The sequence below is a fragment of the Dermacentor albipictus genome, chromosome 3 (genome assembly GCF_038994185.2).
Source record: "Dermacentor albipictus isolate Rhodes 1998 colony chromosome 3, USDA_Dalb.pri_finalv2, whole genome shotgun sequence".
NCBI lineage: Eukaryota > Metazoa > Arthropoda > Arachnida > Ixodida > Ixodidae > Dermacentor > Dermacentor albipictus.
In genome coordinates this window covers 70,511,413-70,530,700 of record NC_091823.1, presented here as the reverse complement: position 1 = coordinate 70,530,700, position 19,288 = coordinate 70,511,413, and the positions used below count along the sequence as shown (strand labels likewise).

Below are 19,288 nucleotides of genomic sequence, written 5' to 3'. Positions count from 1 at the left end.
CGGTATACCCTTGGGATCCTCGTTGGAGACTTCAATGTGGACATTTAAAATCCACACAAGAAATTGTTGATTCAGTTCGTGCTTGAAAACATTGGTTTGAAGTGCCACACCAATCCAAGTCACTCAACTACTCAACAACGGTCTTGTATAGATTTCACTCTAATAGGCGTTGCACGTGTGGTTCCTCCTCGAAACTTCTTGCACCCCACACAGCTGCAGCGCACTTCTCATTGGCCTACTTTCGTAATACTTTGAATAGCAGGGCTCAGTATACCATGGTACCCGGGACTAGTTATGGTTGCGACATCTGCAGGCGTTTCGAACGCCTGAAATTTGACCATTTAAACGCTAAATAAGCAGGTTTATTAGATTCCGCACAACCTTCCGGAGTTCGTCCGGCTATTTCATCACGTGTGACTTCGGGAAGCTGCAGTAGCTGGGTAAGAGATCCGGCTCGCGGTCCTTGTGGTGATACGCTCGGGAGATAACCTTCCGTAGACCCTGCATGCAGGTTGGGTTTAATTACTTACCTAATTTCAGTCGAATTATCACCTCACAACACCTGAACAGTTTGCGAAGGAACGAATATTGCCTTCAAAACAGAGGTCCCGGCATAATGCTATCGAAATATCGTTTTACAAAACCATGACAGCCACTCCGACATCTCCTGTCGGTTTTTCCTAAGTATTTTTTTGTCGTATGTAGAAACTTAATTCACAAGTATTTTAACGTGTGTGCTTCATTTTTGCAGCGAAGCCCACTTACCTTACTATATGCTTCGTGGCAACGATAACAATGTGCACAAGCTATGATTTGTTGCAGCGATTACTAACAATGTCTTGCGTGTAATACGGTACTTGCGTTAAAGCACGACGGCACGCATTATAAACAATCGGCTCCTATATTTGCTTTGTGCGCCTTGTTTTCGATCGCTCGGTTTCTCAAGGAAAGCGATCGGTTTTATTTGGCCCTTTCACCCGTTTTCGCGGTAGGTGGTCGGACAAAGGCGCCGATCATTACAGGTCTTTGAGATGCAAGTGCTGGCGCGCGAGAGCCTTGGCTGAAGGTGAAGCATCTGAAGGTGGTGGAGTTTTGGGAAAGACAGCTCTCCGACTCTTTGACCTCTGCTCCCATGGCGGCTGCGGTAGGGGAGGATGACAGTAGCCTTCCGTGCCTGCACTCGCACCGTTGGAGACAACACACATATGAGGAATCGGCTTATGTGTTTAGCCACCCGTACTACCTCTGCAGACGTGGCTCTATTTGCGGAATTACGTTAAGAAACAAGAAGCACTGTCTAATCTTCTCGCTGCAACAACAGCACGCCTTAAAACGCGTTAATCCTTTAAAGGGGCCAGAACCACTTTCTTATAGCCTCGAAAACGCCTCTGAATGAGCATGGTACCTCCCAGGAATATATTATCGAAAACGTTTTTCAGAAAATACCTGGTACGAGCGTAAATATCTAGAGCGCGGTATTTACCTTCCCCGTGTCCTTCGGAGGAGTGCTAGTGGCGATATAGTGGCGATATTCCGCCTACGAGGCTATGGCGAGTTAAAGTCGTCGCGGCACGCCGCGGTGGCTGCGGTATTAGGGAGTTTTAAATTTTGCGTACGCAAAACAGGTTTGGGCACCCAAATGTACGCAAAGCACTACACCCGGGTTGCATTCTGTAGTGCTTCTTTGGGGCTCTTTCGTAAGCCCGGCGTGCGCGCACAAAATTTAAAGCTCCCTATTTTTGCAACGCAGCAGACGCACTTGTGTGTAACTATGTGCAACTATAACTGCACGCCAGAGCTGGAGTACGCATTCCTTTGCTTCAAACTCGTCGTGCTACGTTGTGTGGACTGGCGTTGTCTTGCGCGGACTCTGGGCAAAATTCATAATGCACGCTTTTTATCGCCCAATACAAAGCTCAATACGAGGCAAGTATAGTCAGGACCGACCGGGAGTGAGCGCGCACTGGCGCCGACGTCCCCTTGTTCCGCCATTCATGGCAAGGTGCGACATGCATAGCGTATGTGTGGTCTGGGCTTAAGAATCGCGTAGTTCAAAGGTAGTTGAGTGTTCCACACTAATGGAAATCAGCGAGAGCCGACAGCTACAGCAACCCGATAGACAGAGTGACTGAAGTTGCATTACTACGGTGGGTGGCCGTGGCCGAGCTTGAGAAGGAGATAGCCTCCTCACACTACTTCATTGATGTCAGCTATTGGCCAATAATAGCAGTCGTGTGTGTGAATTTGCTATATGTTGAAATAGGGTAGTCCCAGAAAGGGTGGAAAAAGGCTTCTGTTAAAAAGAGAGCGTTTGAGAAGAAGGTGAATTCATGATCCGATTGTGAGATATACGCGTCGCGCACGAGTGAAAAATTGTGCTGAGATGTTCGCAACAGCGTTTGCTATTGGCGGAATGTTTGTTTATTTTACTTGTATCTTGAAGGGGAGAGGTTGAATCAGGGTCACTTTAACAAAGCCAAATAGCTCCCTAAAAGTGTTTGGCTGTTAGGTTACATTGTCAATCATCGGTTATGGTTTCTGCATAAGTTTAGGTATGGGGGGGGGGGGGGGTGGAGAACAGCGACGTTATGATCGCAAGACCTGCAGCGTTAATGAGTTTTCGCAAACCGCTTTGACGGGTACTCGCCAGAGTGTTACAGCGAATACCTACTAATGCATCTAGCCTTGCAAAGGCTGTCAGTTTGTTGACTCTTACACTCACTAAAGGTTGTCATGCTTTGTGTGTGACCCACGCACGCGCTTTAGTAGCGGTCGAAACAAAAATGTTGCGAGCGAAGTAAAACATGTAGGGTGTGTAGTACCTCTTCATAGAAATACAGTCAAAAGCCTGAAACCTTTATAAGCACAAACACCTTTCTCCGGTGCATGTATTATTTAGAGGAACGCGCCGCAACAAGGCCACCAAGAGGAGCTATTAGGAAAAATTAGGCCCTAGAGATGCAACAAAACGTGCCGGCACATCTAAATCATTAAGCATGTAGTCATCAACGATACGAAAACACGTGCGAGTGCATGTTTGCAGCATACGTACAGTGCGTGTGAGTGGCTGCGCCTGTGTGTGTGTGTGTGTGTGTGTGTGCGTGTGCGTGTGTGTGTGTGTGTGCGTGCGTGTGCGTGCATGTGTGTGTGTGTGTGTGCGTGTGTGTGTGTGTGTGTGTGTGCATGTGTGCGTGCGTGCGTGCGTGCATTGTATGTTCCTGAACCTGGGGACACTGACTGTTCTATAAGCACTTTACGTCTGCCAAATGACGGGGAAGTATGCTTGGCTTGTGTGCTATTAAGGTCAAAACTAACGGGACGTTCCCCTGGTGAGAACTCTACCTGTGCCGAAGAATTAAATCCACCGCACAATGTGCAAAGCGCACATTTGCCCTGCGTATTTTTCGCCGCTAGTGGCTGCTTCCTTTTGTGAATGTGCGTCGTGTAGCTATCGTAACTTCCTGGGTTTCTGTGAATTTTGAAAACAAAAAGCGTAATAGGTTTGCAATGGCGACTGTATCAGCGGAGTAGCTGCTCGTCCCATATATTGCGCCTATTTTATGGTATATACACGGTGTGTCTTTTTTACCTGCACCAAATATTTTTAAAAAATACCTGTGGCGGATAGCACGATCCTAGCCCTTGATCTAAATTACGCGATGAGGCGGCCACTATTTCTGCTAGAAATCAAAATGCTTAACTGAATAATTAACATAGTGACTCTAATGAACCATTTAATTAATCGATTTACGGCACATATATGTTAATCCACGAACTGTAGATACTGAGTTTACAAGGCATATCCACTCGGATAGAACTCTCAGGACTGCCCCAGTTTCTAGATATTAATTTTCAGTGTCCAACGAAATGCGTGGGCATTCCAGTTACCTTTGTCACTTTTGAGCTTCAATGCAGAAAACAGAGTTTTCTTTAAAAAAAAAAGGTAGCTGGAATGTCAATGCACGCCGATCGGAAGAAGCGGATTTATAAGACTGACGACGACTGTGCGTCGCTCGAACGGTGTTGGGCTCCCCGTGTCGCCGGAATGTTTTGTAATGACCGTATGTACGAGTGCTTCTCAGGGAAGCACGCACACATTTAGTTAGCCAAATAGCTCGAAATGATGCACTAAGTGAGATATTTTACTTTGTGTTTTGTGCCACTGTATCGGTGTCATGATAACCTTGAGGGAAGCGTTATCTGTCGTCAATGTTGAGCAAATTCCCTTTTACATTTCCCTTTCCCAAAAGACATGATATAAAGGAACATTTTCATTTGCCCAACAGAACAATGACCGCAACCAACGACATTTCCGGTCGCTTCACTACAGAGCAAGTTTACTCTCCCTGAAGATTATGAAGGTAAGATGCGCGTACGGGGGAGTTCTTGCCGAAAAAGCTCTGTTTTGTGTAATCTGTAATCTAAAGTGGCAGCAAATTCATTTGACTTTCTGGCGTTCTCCAGAGCCACCGTAAGTAGCCCATGCGAAATGAAGACATTATGATGTGGCAAAGGTGAGCCGCCAAACGCCTTCGCACCTGGGACAACACGAGCAGATAAGTTTCAACAGCCGCTTCGAGGAGACAATCAGACATCTTCTCTTTCACAGCCCTCACTACAGTGTAAAAGAAATCTTACCGATTGCGGTGAATTTCCTTGAAGGATAACATCCATTCCCTGCCTGATGGTAACCTACAAGGAAATTCAACGCAATTGGTAGGGTCCTTTTTTCTGATTTATACTGCCAGATCAAGGGACATTACTCCACCACGCACAATAACTTCGATAAAAAGCAATCAGTAACCTGGTGGCCGTTACAGGCGCACACTTCCTCAAACCGAGTGACATACAGTCACCTGTATGCCAGGCTATATATAGCAGACTGTAAATTATGCGCAGATAGAGCCTATCATCGCCACATCACGTGGGCGTGCCCCCTAATGAGTATCAATAATCGCAGCAGCTCATTACTTCTCCTTCCCATCCCCACCATAAAGCAATGGGAGGCTGCACTGCTCATGTCAGACTCAGAGCTCCAACTCCGGGTCGTCCAGGTAGCCGAAAACTTGAGGAAGAAAAAGACGGGTTCTCCCACTCACCTCCTTCCTAAATTCCATCTCGGGCAAAATAAATTTTACTGCTACTACTACCTATTGCGTTAGATAGACTAGAAAAATACATTCGTAGCATTTACATATATGTAAAAATTAAGGGGCAAATTATGTGGAACACGTGGAATAAGGCCGTTTGCTGGTACTTAAAATCGGCGCACACAAACCCATCGTACCGTCGTCATCATCCTCATCATCAGCCTATTCTCTCTTATGTGCAGTGCAGAAAGAAGGCCTCTCTCATCGATCTCAGATTACCCGTCTCTATCGTTAGCTGATTCCAACTTGCGCCTGAAAATTTCCTAATTTCATCATTCCACCTAATTTTCTGGTGTCTTCTACTGCAATTCCATTACCTTGGCACCCATTTTGTAACACTAATGGTCTACCAGTTATTCTCCCTGTGCACTACGTGGTCTGGCTAGTTCTATTTTTTTTTTCTCATAATGTTAACTAGAATATCGGTTATCCACATTTGCTATCTGATCGACACCGCTCTCTGCCTGTCGCTTACCGTTACGCCTAAAATTGTTCGTTCGATCGCTCTTTGCGCACTCCTTAAGTTGCTCTCGGTTTTGTTCAGTAGCCTGGCAAAGGAACAAGAATTCATGACCGCTACTGAGCCCCTAGAATATGTGCAGGAGTGCATCTAGGTCAATTACACACCGGTGATCCTGACCAGGCGAAGGAATTCGCAAATGAAGAAAAATGGGTTAGACAGCCTACGGAAGGCATTATCATATCCTTACTGGGAGCTTATCACTGTCGTAGGAAAGAAAAGCGTACAACCATTGTATTCTATCGGTGCTAATATATGGGGCAGTAACTTGAAAGTTAACAAGGAAGCTCGAGAATCTATCGTACATACCCAGAAATGTGTCCACCCAGATACCGACCCACCCGGTAGCTGAAAGCAACTGCAGCAGCAGAAAGTTTAGAGGACGCTTAAGCTTCGCCTTCAAGAGGAAGCTTTAGCTCGGGTGCTCCTATATAATTGCATGTAAAAGAAAAATTCGTTTTTCTCGGCCACCACTGCACCAAATTTGACAAGGTTTGTTGCATTTAAAATAAAAAACTTAAAATCCAGTGGTTGCTGGTATCGAATTTTCGGTTTAGGTTGTAAATGTTTTAGTAAAAATTGGCAAAAATGGAAAATTTTCAGAAAACGAAACTATCAAGTTTACGACTCTCTAACTCGGCAATGAAAAATAATAACCCAATTCTGTGAATTGCATATAATAGTACATCTAAAGCGGACAAAATTGATGTGTTACACATGACTGTCAAAAAATTTAGTAATACGGAAATCCAGCTTTTACGGAACCCTTTTACACAACGTAACAAATTCAGGTAAGATATAAGTTGACATATCAAATTTGTCCGCTTTTAATGATATAATTGATTCCATTTACAGAACCACGATATCTGTTTTTGATGCAGAGTTATTATGATTTTGATTCAGAGCTATTTATTTATAAACTTCATGCAACTATAGTTTTCAAACTTTCAAATTTCTGAAAATCTTTTTCATAAAATTCAAGCCCTAAATCGAAATTCCGCTTCCAACAGTCACTAGAATTTAAATTTCTCTCTCAAATACAACAAATTTAATTAAAATTGGTTCAGAGGTTATTTCAGAAAAACATTTTTGCGTTTTACATGTATTTGAATAGGCCGCGTCAGAGTAGGGCCCATGCTAAAGCTTCCCCTTAAGAGTGAAACGCAATAGCATTCAAGATCCCTGACTGCTTCTCAGGCTTCCCGGCTACTGGAGCGTATTTAACCATAATGTTTACCGGGACACACTGGCTGCAAACGCTATGCACGAAAGCGGGCTTTCTGGTAGAAACGCGGCCTTTCGCGTGGGCCACGATGCGACGGAGGCGAGCGCCAGCTGGAGGTATTGCGAGCAACTGGGCGCGTCACTCCGTGGCCCCCGAGACACCCGCGCGCTGGTGCGCGCAAATGGCGGACGCCGCGGTCGTTTGTGAATGGTGGAAACGCTTGAAAAGGGTTTTCTTTGAGCTTTAGCGTAACAGAATTATGTTTTCTCGTAGAGTCAAATTACAATCTGGGAGCTACGATCTCTGTAGGTTGTGTGTAAGTCATAGTTTACGATGTAAATTTCTACGTATTTTAGCTTGAAAAATGAAATTAATTCAATAAACTGCTTGCGTCACATGGAGGGCCTAGGTATAAGTGGTTCGAAAATCTTTTCGTCGAAACGCCGTCCGACGCCGACGCCGGATTTTTTGCGACATGGGCTGCTTTACGCTATCGCGTTAAAACCACTCTAAACTCAGGAACGTAAGCGAAGAGAGACAAGCGTTTTTAATGTAGAAGCAGCTCAGTGTTCGAGTCAAAGTTCCGTATTTTTATTTGTTTAATACTTCAAAACTAGTACACGTCCAAGCAGGTTGGGTAAAAAGCGCAAATATAAACGAAGTTAATGAAGTTTCAAAGTATCAGAGTGTGGCAAAAGGGAATAGAGAATCATTCCAATCGGTTACAGTGCTAGGAAAAAATGAAAACTTGAATAAATCTGTTGGCGCAAAGTGCGGTGCCAGGCGATTAGGATGATGGTGGCGAGTATGCATTGATGTTGAAGACATGAGTTTCAAAGCACTACAAAGCAAAAGTGTGCCTGTGAGTGTCCATGGTAGCATAAGGGAGCAAGCCCTGTAAATTCACACCACTCATTGCCAGAATCTAGTTCTAACCTTCAGAGCACTGCATGTCTTTTTTGTGTGTGCTGTACAGAGCAGTACAACAGGAAAGGACAGGGCGAAGAAAGGAGTGACGACACATTCACTGCTCCAGAAACAACCACACAGAGAAAGCAACGGGACAGCGTTCCTTCCTTCGTCTTTGCCGCATAGGCGTATGCCGACATCGCTCCAAGTGGATCGCACCGAGGTAGTAAATTTCGGTGCCTTTCTGCCACTCGCAGGATGACGCTACACGTCTTTTGTGTTTATCCATCACGGCGGGCCTCCGTGTGTGAAGGTGAATCATTTTTGGGAAGTCCGGAGGAGCGGGCATTCCTGCACCCACGCAGATTGCTGGGAAGTGCTTTGGCGTTGCGCAGCTTTAGCGCTCATTGTGTCGTTTCCCCCCACGCCTTTAATCAGGCGGCCTCTTCCATGCCTGATCCTTTTTTGTGTGTGCACATCAATGCCTATGCGGCAAAAACCGGTGAGAGTAAAGCCTCGAGCCCAAGGGAAAAGGTCACGATGATAACGGGAAGCCAACAGCAAGAAGTGTCTGGATATGTTATGCCGTGGATAAACGGCAAGCTTGTTTTCACGCCTTTCGAGTGCGCGGGCCGAAATGCGGTGATGGTGCATTACTCCCGCCCACTACCATCTATCTCCGTCTCACACAGCGGCACCACAATCTGTCGAGTCGAAACTTGTTTCTCTCCACATTAGCCGACCAAGGAATGGCAGAGCCTATGACCTCAACAAGGGCGACTTGAAAGCGCGAAAGCCTCATTTTCTGTTTATTTTTCGACTGTTTGTTGGCGTGTTAGCAAAGAACAAAGTGATGAATAGCCCCCTAAGAGAAAAAGAAAAGGTCAGTTACTGTGTTATTTATGTAGTGCTCGTACACTGAACTTAGGAAAAAGCACTGGTCAATGGAAAGTTTATCTTTCCCCTTGACCGACAACTTCCCTGGGAGGGACCGAAATTACTCCATGCCGACTGTTCGAGAATAAGGTAATGGATATAGCTAAAGCCACCGAAAAGAGAGAGAGAAAGACAGATGTATTTAGTTTCGTACAACCTTGTAGAACCACATCCCAACTTCCAGTGAAGCTGTTTCTTTCGAGAAGGTGCAACGGGAATAAGTTGCCCGCAATTAAACCACATACTTTAAATCATTGACCTAATGCGATTCGCTCGCTAGAAACCATGCCCTCGCATTGAATGCTTGTGGAGAAATATCTTACAATGGCTGTAGTTAATCTGCACACATTTGAATTCGCGAGTACATTGGCCATAACGTTCCTCCCCATTTCACTGAGTTTGATTCTGGTGGCATTTATAGATCTCCCAGGGAAGTGCAGTAAATACTGCGCCACTTGTGAAACACACTTACAACGCTCCGCAGCATTTGAATGCGTAATTCACTTTAAAGGCCGTAATTAGCCCGCACACTTCGAACGTTGTTTGCACATCAGCCACATGCTGTCTCTTATATTCACTAAACATAAACATGGTACTTAGTTCAGTTCTCAGAGGAGGCCAGGAAAACCTAAGAATAACCTTGAATACCGGAACAAAATGAAATTACAAAAAAAAAGCTGCGGTTCAGTAATTATTTGCAACGTTCTTAACTACACGCTAGAAACGGCAAAGTTTAGAAACATACTTCACTTACAAATGCCCCCCCTCCCCCACCTTTTCACCCGATGTAATTGTTTCGTGAGGTAAACGTTTCTCGGGACACTGAGAAACAGCGTTAATTGCTGTATAATGTTGGCGAGAACTTGTAACGGAATTTTACACAAAATCTGTATTTGATCCACATGCATTTAATTTCGCGCACAGATTCAGCATAGCATTTCCTCTATTTCCACTAAATGAGAACTCGGTGCCCTTTCTATAGTTCTTGCACGGTTACGGGGTAAACTCTGCAGGCCTCGTGAGACATACTTTTAACGCTCCGGAGCACTTGTATTGGTTTTCTATTGCACAGGTAATAATTAACCCAGCCCCTTCAAAGTTTGTGTACATATCTTTTATAAAATTCCCGTCTTTTTCAGCAAATATAAACAAGGTATCTTATTTAGTTCACTGATGACAGAGGAGAAAACTACAACGAACTTGCGTAGCGCATGAGAAAAAAGAGAAAACAAGGTTTCAATAATTATTTACAAAGCTCGTATTTAAGCCATCAACGTTAATTTTTTCTCCACGCATCACAGGCAGCGTTTCCCTTTTTTTCCCATCCAATGTGAACTTAGTGCGGGAAACACGGCATTTAACGGCCGCGCGACACTTGCAAGCAGTTGCTTAATTCTTTTTTTTTTTGCAGGACTCCAAATGAAGTAACGCTGTTGAAATTTTGACCCAACATCACCCATAATGTATCCACTATATCGTCAATATGTCAACTTTGTGGCACATAGGGTTTATTCAGGATGCTGGGGAAACTTTCTACGTGGTTCATAAAACACGCTTGTAATGTTCTAGGACGTTTGAATTAGAAATTTGCGGCGAAGGTTATATCTAACCTATCCAGTTGAAGCTTTCTCTCTGGATCATCCATAATATGGCCCCTATTCTCCCCGAATATAAAATTGCTGCCATCATTTTCTATCTAGGCCAGTGGGAAATTTTCGCAAGCGTCTTATATAACATCTATAAACAGGCAAAGAAAAGGGCTTCGCGATTTGCGTTTATCCCTCACATCGTACTGAGTGGCTCCCCCATTACCACTGAATATAGACTCTGTGAATGATGTAATTCTTTCAGGACACCGTGAAATCATGCATACGTTTCTGAGCGCTTGTAGTCGCGCAAGCAGCATCGCTGTAAAACAAACGATGGCGTAACCTATTTCTTTGATGGTGTATGTTTTAATAGCGCAAGGGAAAGCACCTATTTCTTTAGCTGGGATCGCTCGCTTGGCCGCGTTTCATAAACTCACGTAACGTTGCACGAAAAGCTATTTCCAGTAGAATACGTTGGCTGCCTTCAGTAATTGAAACACCACACGAAAAAATGTAGACTGCGCCTTACATGTAGCCTCAATAGCTTCGGATGAATAATGTTATGCAGCGTTGTGCCATAGTGAAGCAGCGGTAGTTTGGTTTATGCCATTTGAATTGCGAAGTTTCCTGTCTCCTGCAGAAAAGGAACGTAACGAACAGGCCGCGAAGAACCGACACACAGCCGCGCTGTTTTCAACATGCTTCGTGAACCAACTAGCCGAAATATGGATGGTCCTACAGGCTTAGTCCTTTGATCTTCAGTTAACTGAGCCCGCTGGAGGGCAGTAAAAACATAGTGTGTCGTTTTTCATGGCTAGTACATTTCAGTACACGACCAGCGAAGTGTTTAGTGCGATAAAATACGATTTCACAAGGGCTTGTAAGTAAGATAACAAACAGTACTTCTCTAATCACGTGCGCACTGCTTTCGTGTGAAATGGGGCATCACAAGAACACGTTGAACATCACCCGCTCGAGATAATGCTGAGACGCCCCCCTTTGATTAGTGGCGCATTTGACGCAACTTCAATAACTTACCTCTCTTGGCTCCGAAGAAACCATTGATTTGCCATTTTCTGGCAGAAAGCTTGAGTGGTCCCAAAAGACGGTGGCCAGTGGCCAATCGAGAAAGCCGTGTTGGTGGAGTCAATATCGACTTAGCTGTGGCTGAAATGCGGCTCTGCTTCGCAACGCCCGCAGGATGGTCGTTACGGGTGGCGCCTCGTAAGACATTGGCGCCGACGCGTGGGCCTGATTATCGATTCCATAGCTGCTCAGTCAGAAAGCAAGAGTTATCAGTGTGAAAAGAAGATTACGTCTTCTAGCGAAGTTCGCACGGAATTTCGGAGCGGTTGTCAGGAGTGCAGCGGTAAATAAGCCTTTATTATGCCATTAAAAAGTTAATGCACAGAAAAGGCAGAAACAAAGGCACTTATAATGCTGACAAGATCAAACACCGATTCTGACATGATTCATATTACTGCAACGAAGAGTTTGCTTTCGGTTTTGCTTCAGCCACGGGAGCAAATATGAGGCTTTGCCCAACATTGTAAACGCCACATTGAGTGGTGAAATTGAAGAAAAAGCAGAAAGAAAAATTTCATGCTCAATAAGTTTGCCGGAATTGGAAGCAATTATAGCAGAGGACACAGTTTTGCGAAGCGCGGTTTGTACTAAAGCAAAGTTGCGCAACCTTTAGGTCAATTGCTTTTCATGAACTTTTCCCTTCCCACATTCTCATAAGTCCGTTGCATTTTAAGGTACTGCCACCTGAAGAGTACATTTATAAAATTGGTAGTGAGAGTCGTGTGTTCGTGCTTTTTATCACCAGGCTAAGCTAGCCTGCTTTATAGACTATCAGACACCCGCTTGTTGGATCTGCAAGAATTTGATTAAAGCGCTCTGGGCGACCGAACGAAGTATTCTGTGACCCATCAGAACAGAAGGGCGTTGTAGTTCTAATTGTCCTTTTCTGTCGAGCAGAAAGGTGGGGTAAAGGGCCCGCAGAATATATAGCTCACAATATTACTTTGAAAGTTCAAAGGAATCCAGCATAAACGAAGAGTACAGCAAAACATTCCTTTTAGTTCTAAATTTCGAATATTTTCCGTAGTAACGTCTTCAAGCGACCCACCGTTGTTCTTTAGTGGCTACGGTGTTTGGTTGCTAAGCACGAGGTCACGGGAACGAATCCCGGCCACGGCGGACACATTTTGATGGGGCTGAAATGCAAAAACATCCGTGTACTTAGATTTGGGTGCATGGTAAAGAACCCCGGGTGGTCAAAATTTCCGGAGTCCTCCACTACGGCGTACCTCATAATCAGATTGTGATTTTGGTACGTAAAACCCCATAATTTATTTCTTTTTAACGTCTGCAAGCACAAAATCAAGTAGAAAGTGTTTCTAGTTTCTATATTGAGGAATATTTAGAGACCTTGGCCAGGAACAGGGGAAATTCAGAATCGTAAAATAACTGCACAATGAGCATAATGTCATGAGAGTGGACGATAAATTAAGTGTAATCTTGGGCCCTATAACGTAGAACTACTCCGATGTGTTTATTCCAATCTCGTGTCATCAAATTTACGTAAGCGCAGACGGAACCATCGGATGGTGATCCACAGCGTTGCCTCAACAGCCCCATCAGACGCTCTCCTCGTTTATGGGAGGTCACTTTTGTTTGCTTTCAAAATGAATACCATCGCCTACTTTGAATTGTTTTTCTTATCCAATTTACTGACAAGAGGCGAGGAATACGCTTAAGTACAGAGGGTTTCATGGGGCCGAGCCAGCGCACTGAAGAAAGATAACCGGATGAAGAGGAAGGGACCGGCTTTTGCGATTGGTTCGCTTTCCCTTACTTAGCTTGCAGTGGCTTGTCTAAAACCGTGGCGGCGTGCAAGGGACAGTAAAAAATGCTTCTAAAATGGTTCCTCAGCAAGGAAGAGTTGGCACAGCGATGTCGTATACGTTCCGACAGTGCTCTATAACGTTATACTGCCGCACCTGAACGTTTATTATTCCAAAATAAACCCAAGCCCTCAGGCAGATGCGAGTAGCCAGTGCCTGAGCTATTGGCGGCCGCCGTATTAAATTAATTTTGGAATGCCTTCGTATCCTTCGTATATCCAGAAAAAATTCAGTTTTGTTCTGCATATTAGTGCATCTTTATCGCGTACATGTCACTTTGGTGCAAAGAGCTTACGCGGTTTTGTGACGTCTAATGACAGACAGGTGAAGTGGGTGCAGCCCTGAAACCTTTTGACCAATAGCAAAGGGTTAATGGCAAAACGGCGTCGAATCAAAAATTATTATTTTTCTTTTGTTTCGTTGAATCATGCATAATCAGTGTGCATTTCATGTTCGATATAGCGTCGTTTTCGTGACGTCCCGTGACAGACATGTGAAGGGAGAGTGGTCCAAAAAAGTTTTTGAGCAGTCGCGGAGGGCTTGATTGCAGAATTGGAATAGAAAAGTTTGGAATAGCTTAACGTTATAGGCACCCCTTGAATGTTTTTTACATATATTTTATCATTGAGCATAAATCTTTACTCATCCATTCATGTCAATTGACAGAGCTCTAACACAACCTGTATGGTAAAATAAACTTGCTGTTTACTTCGGGTTTCCCACTAAAGCAATACCATAGTTTCGGTGTATCAGAAATGTTGTTCCGCAACGGGTGAATATTTTAGCCGTCACTAGGAACACCCAAAAAGATAGTATATAATTGGAATAGAAGTAGTTCTTATGAATCAGCATTATTCAAGTCCGTGTTAAGAACCTGCGCGCACCATGACTCAATATCACACTGTGCATGCCACACTTTGTTGAAAGCAAGCTTCAGCTATCTAGCACAGCTTTCTGTGCATAATCCTGATACAACAAAGATGCCGTAGATGTAGGAGACTATGTATCCTTATCCTGGCATGGCAGGGGGGAGGGGAGGTCATATGACCACAGCCATGACGTACAGGCTTATGAGGGGGAATTTGTCACCGCACGTTGGAAATTCGCAAATGTGCGTGCACGCTTAACGTGTTGAGAAAGTGAACAGGCTTCCATTTCGCGGACCCAGTAGGCCAGGATGTTCTATTTTACATCAACTATTAGAATACTGACTGAGGACGGCGAAGAAATTTGTACAGCAATAGGGGTATGATGCTTAAACACGGCCACATTAAATAACGTGGCGAATGACACATAGGGTAGGGGAAACAGGAGTTGTGAAGGTCGAAAGCTACCATTCAGGTGTCACTGTGATTTTTTTTACCGGGAATGCCAGCAAAAAATGGCACCGAGGAGTATCAAACTTGATGTGGTGTGGGACACACAAGTAGCAGGGTCACCTAGTTCGACTTACGTTTGAAAGAGTGACTCTGACACTGCCATGGTGAGCTGAAGTTTTGCACCTGTCTTCGAAGGCTCGCTTACAATTTATTATTTTTTATTGATTTTGAAAGAAGACAACTTGCCAGAGAATGGCACGTTAACTCTCATGAAAAAATATCACAGAAGTTTTTCCTTTCCGAAAGTTTACATTGCAAAACCTCTCAATCACACGAAAGCTATCCAAACGCCTGTCAAGCAGAAATTGCTGTCGCTTAGGACTCTGCGTACAACGATTACTATTGCGCAATGGGAAGATTAATCACCAGTACACTACAGCTGCACAATAGGAGAGATTGAAATAAAAAATTGAAGAGATTCATTTTGCTTTGCTCACACTAGCTCGAAGCAAACAATATACGCGCTGTTTATCGCAGGAATCGATTCCAGCATAAGCTATTGGTATTGCTTAGTAGTATTTCTGAGTAAGATGTTATTTCCACCCTTACATTAAATTGTATACAACTTCAACAATATAGAGGCTGTTCCAGAAGAAAAGAATACTAATGACAGCTATAGCTCAACTGGAATACCTTCTTTTTTGTAGTAGCCATGAGACACTTGCGTAATATGCTTTGAAAGCAAGGTCTCTAACTCAGGCTGCAGCTTGGAACACGATATTACGACCGCTTCCACGAGACAAAAGTGACTGCTGAATGATAAATGGGGCCCCTGGCAGCTAGTTTTCAGCCTTTCCTTCTTTGAGCGAATAATAGAAGAAAAGCAAAGTTGAAAGGGCGCATGAACACTCCTGTTCACGACGTCTCTTATTATCTCCGTAAGACACAGCATAACAAATTATTGTTAGGCTAGCCAAGGCAGTTTCAACATCCCTGGCGCAGAGAGGCTCAAGTGCTGCGTCAGACATAATTAATGTCCTCTATGGTGGACAAAAGATTTATTACACACTTGGTCATCCGATATGTTGATTGTCAGACGAGCAGCTCTTGCGGCGCCGTGCCTTTGCAGACCATTAACACATAAAAACCAGAGAGGTTGCTTCTGTTTTTTTTTCTGGTATGATTGTTCACATTGACTATGCTTTTGGTCTTTCAACCGGCGAGAAACATGCAAGGCTTTTCTACAGACGTGAGTATCTCTAAAGAAAGCACTGCAACGTCTCAGCTGCCGTGCCTTAATGTTACCATGCCGAAACAAGGAAAACAGCGGGAAGGCGAGACATGTAAATTCAAGAAGATGAGCAAAACAAGAACAAGGTGAAAGCAGGAGCCAGTGTTTCGACAAGTGGAATTGTCTTCTTCGAGGTGACACATATGCCAAACCAATGCATGTAAAAAAAAAATGCTCAGCAAGAGGAGGTGGAAATAACTTTATTGCGTGCCCTGCGAGTTGGTGGAGAGGGTCAAAGGCACCGCCTAGGTGACGGCCAGGAGTTCATGGGTCCTGGTGGCATTTAAATATCTTTTTGTGAACCGCAAAGATTATACATGTGTACTCACGTTTCAACATTGTTTTTAATCCCTTTCCTAGCAAGTGCCCTCGACAAGTTTTCGTTAAAGGCAGTGGGGTTGCAGCAGCCCGATCAACCCATTATGGCGTACACTGTACCGATAGCACAGACGAGGGCAGATGCAGCCAAAATCCTTCTCCCACTCGCTCACGAACTTATGCGCTGGTACAGTAGAACTGAAGTGAATTTACCAACGCTCGTCTTAACAGCTTGAATCTACGTTAGCAACTCCGTCTTCCACCAGGGACACCACGAGCAAAAGAAGCACTTCTGGGCCACCTGCGGCTCGTGTGGCATTAACGAACGCCTATTCCTTCCTCATTCCAATGGCCGGCGGCCTTGTTTGGAACAAAGGCGACTTCGAGGAGACAATCAAGTGCCTCATTTGTGACTGTCTCCGTTACATTGTGGCATGAAAAGCGTTGGTGTGTGCGCTTGACCCACTGGGCGATCACCTCTTGACGGAGCAAGAAGCCATAGGACACTGGTTTGGACGGGTTTCACCACTTAAAGCGTTAAGATGCACTGCTCCAATACGTAAGGGCTTGTGAATTGTGCGACCGACGGGGAAAGTTGTAGCGCGTTCCATCACGGGTTGGGGTGAAATTGTTCATCTCTACTTTTTGTCCCTTCTTTCCTCCGATCACCTTCCATTTTTTTTCAGCCCTTCTTTAACACAAGGTAAATGACGGTGCTTACAATGGCTAACCTCTTGGTCTTTCTCTTTCTTTTTTCTCCTCCTTAACAAATTATACAATTGCCGCCCCCCTCGACCTACAAGAACAAAAAGATCTAGGACAGCGCTCCCAAATGAAGTCCTTTCAGAAGGCTATATCTGCGCTGCTCCTATTCTTAAGCTACAGGGGACTAGATAACATACTTTGAGAACTCTGGCTGCTGCGGCAGGATTGTCTACATGTTTAGTGTTTTTTGTGCTTTAGTTTTCACTTTCTCTTTCCTTTACCTTTTTACCCAAGCAGTGTAGCCAACCAAAAGTACTTGTGGTTAGCCTCCGTCCTTTTAAAGAGACAGTTTCCTGTCTCTTTAACAAGCGTGTAGTGTGCATCAAGAGAAGTTCATTGATATAACAGAATTATAACGCGATCGTGGTAAAGGCCCCGAGTTGCAGAAAATCCGGCGTTGGCGTCCAGCGTCCAGCGCCGGAGGTTGTTTCGGCAAAAAGATTTTCGAACCACCCATGCCGAGTCCGTCCATTTGGCGCAAGGAAGGCATTGAGCTAATTGAATTTCCCACGTCAAAACGTAGAAAAGTCGTAAAGTACGGCTTACACACAACCTACAGACATTATAGCGTCGGACTGTAATTTGAATATACGAGAAAACATATTTTCGTTACGCGAAAACTCAAACAAAACCCCTTTCCAGCGCTTCTGCTAATCATATGCCAGGGAATCCGCCATTTGCGCGCACCTGCGCGCGAATATCTCGGAAGCTAATTGATTGAAACTTTTATTAGAAGGGATGGCCCGTGGCCTAAGATAGGGGTGGGAGTTAGGTGAAAGGAAGGATGCCTGCCTCCTTCGCAAAGGAGAGCAAAGCGTTGATTATTTTGGTGGCATCTGCTTGAGGTGCGACCCATTCTTCGTACGATGCCACCTTTAGAGGTCGGGTATGCTTGTCCCTAAGGGCGGCTGTGGCAGGACAGGACCAGATCATATGCTTAAGATCGACGTTGATCGCAGGCCAGCTGGGGCATTCCACTTCTGTTCTTCTCCACTTGCTTAGGACATCCGGTGTAATAGATGCCTTAGCTCTTGCTTTGTGGATGAGGACCTGGGCTGTTCTAGGAAGGCGAGTGGGAATGGGAGGAAGGATGCTAGGAATGGACTCCCGTAGTAGAGCCTTCCTCTCGTGTTTCAACCGGGCAATCTGTTGATCTGGTACAACGACGGATGACGGGGAGCTACGGAGCGGCGCGCCTGTTTTCTTGAAACACTTCCAGATGGCGCTCACGTCGCCCGCATCGCAGTTTACGCAAGAGGCGGCGTTTCTACCAGCGTTTCTACCGCATTTCTACCGCGTTTCGTGCATAGCGTTCGCCGCGAGCGTTCCGAGGTAAACATTCCGGTTACATACGTTGCAATTGCCGGGAAGCGTGAGAAGCAGTCAGGGATCTTTGAATGCTATGGCGTTCCACTCTTAAAGGCGACGCGTAAGCATCCTCCAAATTTTGCATACCAATTGAAACTTGTAAATTGAAACGACCTTACCCCCTTGCTGATTCTCAGGCCCGAGTATTTCCAGTATGGCATTTTGTTAACACCGTGAATTGAAAAACACGAGCCTGCTACAATACGGACGTAAAGGCACATAAAAGGAAAATAAAATTGGAGCTGTATTAATGAGTTAAGCTTCTGCAATACCAAAATTTCAATCTTACGGTGGGAAGAGGCTTGGCAAGCACGGAAAATGCAAAAACGAAATAAGCTTGGCGACGGCTGATATAGGCTCGAGCCAGCGGTGACGTCAGATAGTTTGACCGCGTTTTCTCTGGCCTAGTGAACTTTTTACCTTTAGAAATAGGGCTTAGATGTGCTCTGACAGAGTCAAAGACTGAACTTAGCAACATTCAAGAACTCTCATTGAGCCACAATAGCCAAATACAAAAAAATACTTTTCAAAATACCCTACGTCACCTTGACGTACCGGTGCTTGTGTTCCGGCGCGAACCTGGAAATGAAGAAGGTTTACCACATTTTCGTCTCCTTTAATCAATCTCCCACCCAGAAATTAAGGAAAATCGAGTGTTTAATGATTGCTTCATCTGGAAACTGACTTAGTGCTTCTCTTTTGTGTGCCTTTGGTGTGTTATGTCCACTGCAGAAAGCAGAACAATGATGTACACATCGGGGCTTGCATCATCGTCAAGAGTTGGTTGCTTCACATTAGCTGAAGTTCTATACATTCTGCATATGGTCTCTCTGGGACCACAATGTGAAGTTAGTGTTGTATAAAAGCTTCATGCCCGTGTATCTTACGTACGCCTGGCCTGTACGTTGACGTCCTTGTGTGACGTTTGCTTCTATCTACCGCTTTGCTTCTTATTTGCTCCGGTCTACCTGGAGGAGATAGCTTGG

The 19,288-nt window shown here is 44.7% G+C and overlaps 1 protein-coding gene across 18 annotated transcripts in view; it reads left to right on the top strand.

Annotated features, from left to right (window-relative positions):
• Window positions 1-19,288, top strand: part of LOC135914317 (guanylate cyclase soluble subunit beta-1-like) — a 969,460-nt gene that overhangs the window by 694,305 nt on the left and 255,867 nt on the right. For 8 of the 18 annotated variants that reach the window (XM_070535574.1, XM_065447109.2, XM_070535570.1 and 5 more), the window contains one exon: window positions 4,287-4,361. The exons of the other annotated variants lie outside the window; for them this stretch is intronic. In XM_070535574.1, coding sequence (XP_070391675.1) covers window positions 4,356-4,361 — 6 coding nt within the window. In that variant the 5' untranslated portion in view covers window positions 4,287-4,355. The remainder of the gene's footprint in view (window positions 1-4,286; window positions 4,362-19,288) is intronic. 18 annotated transcript variants of the gene reach the window in all.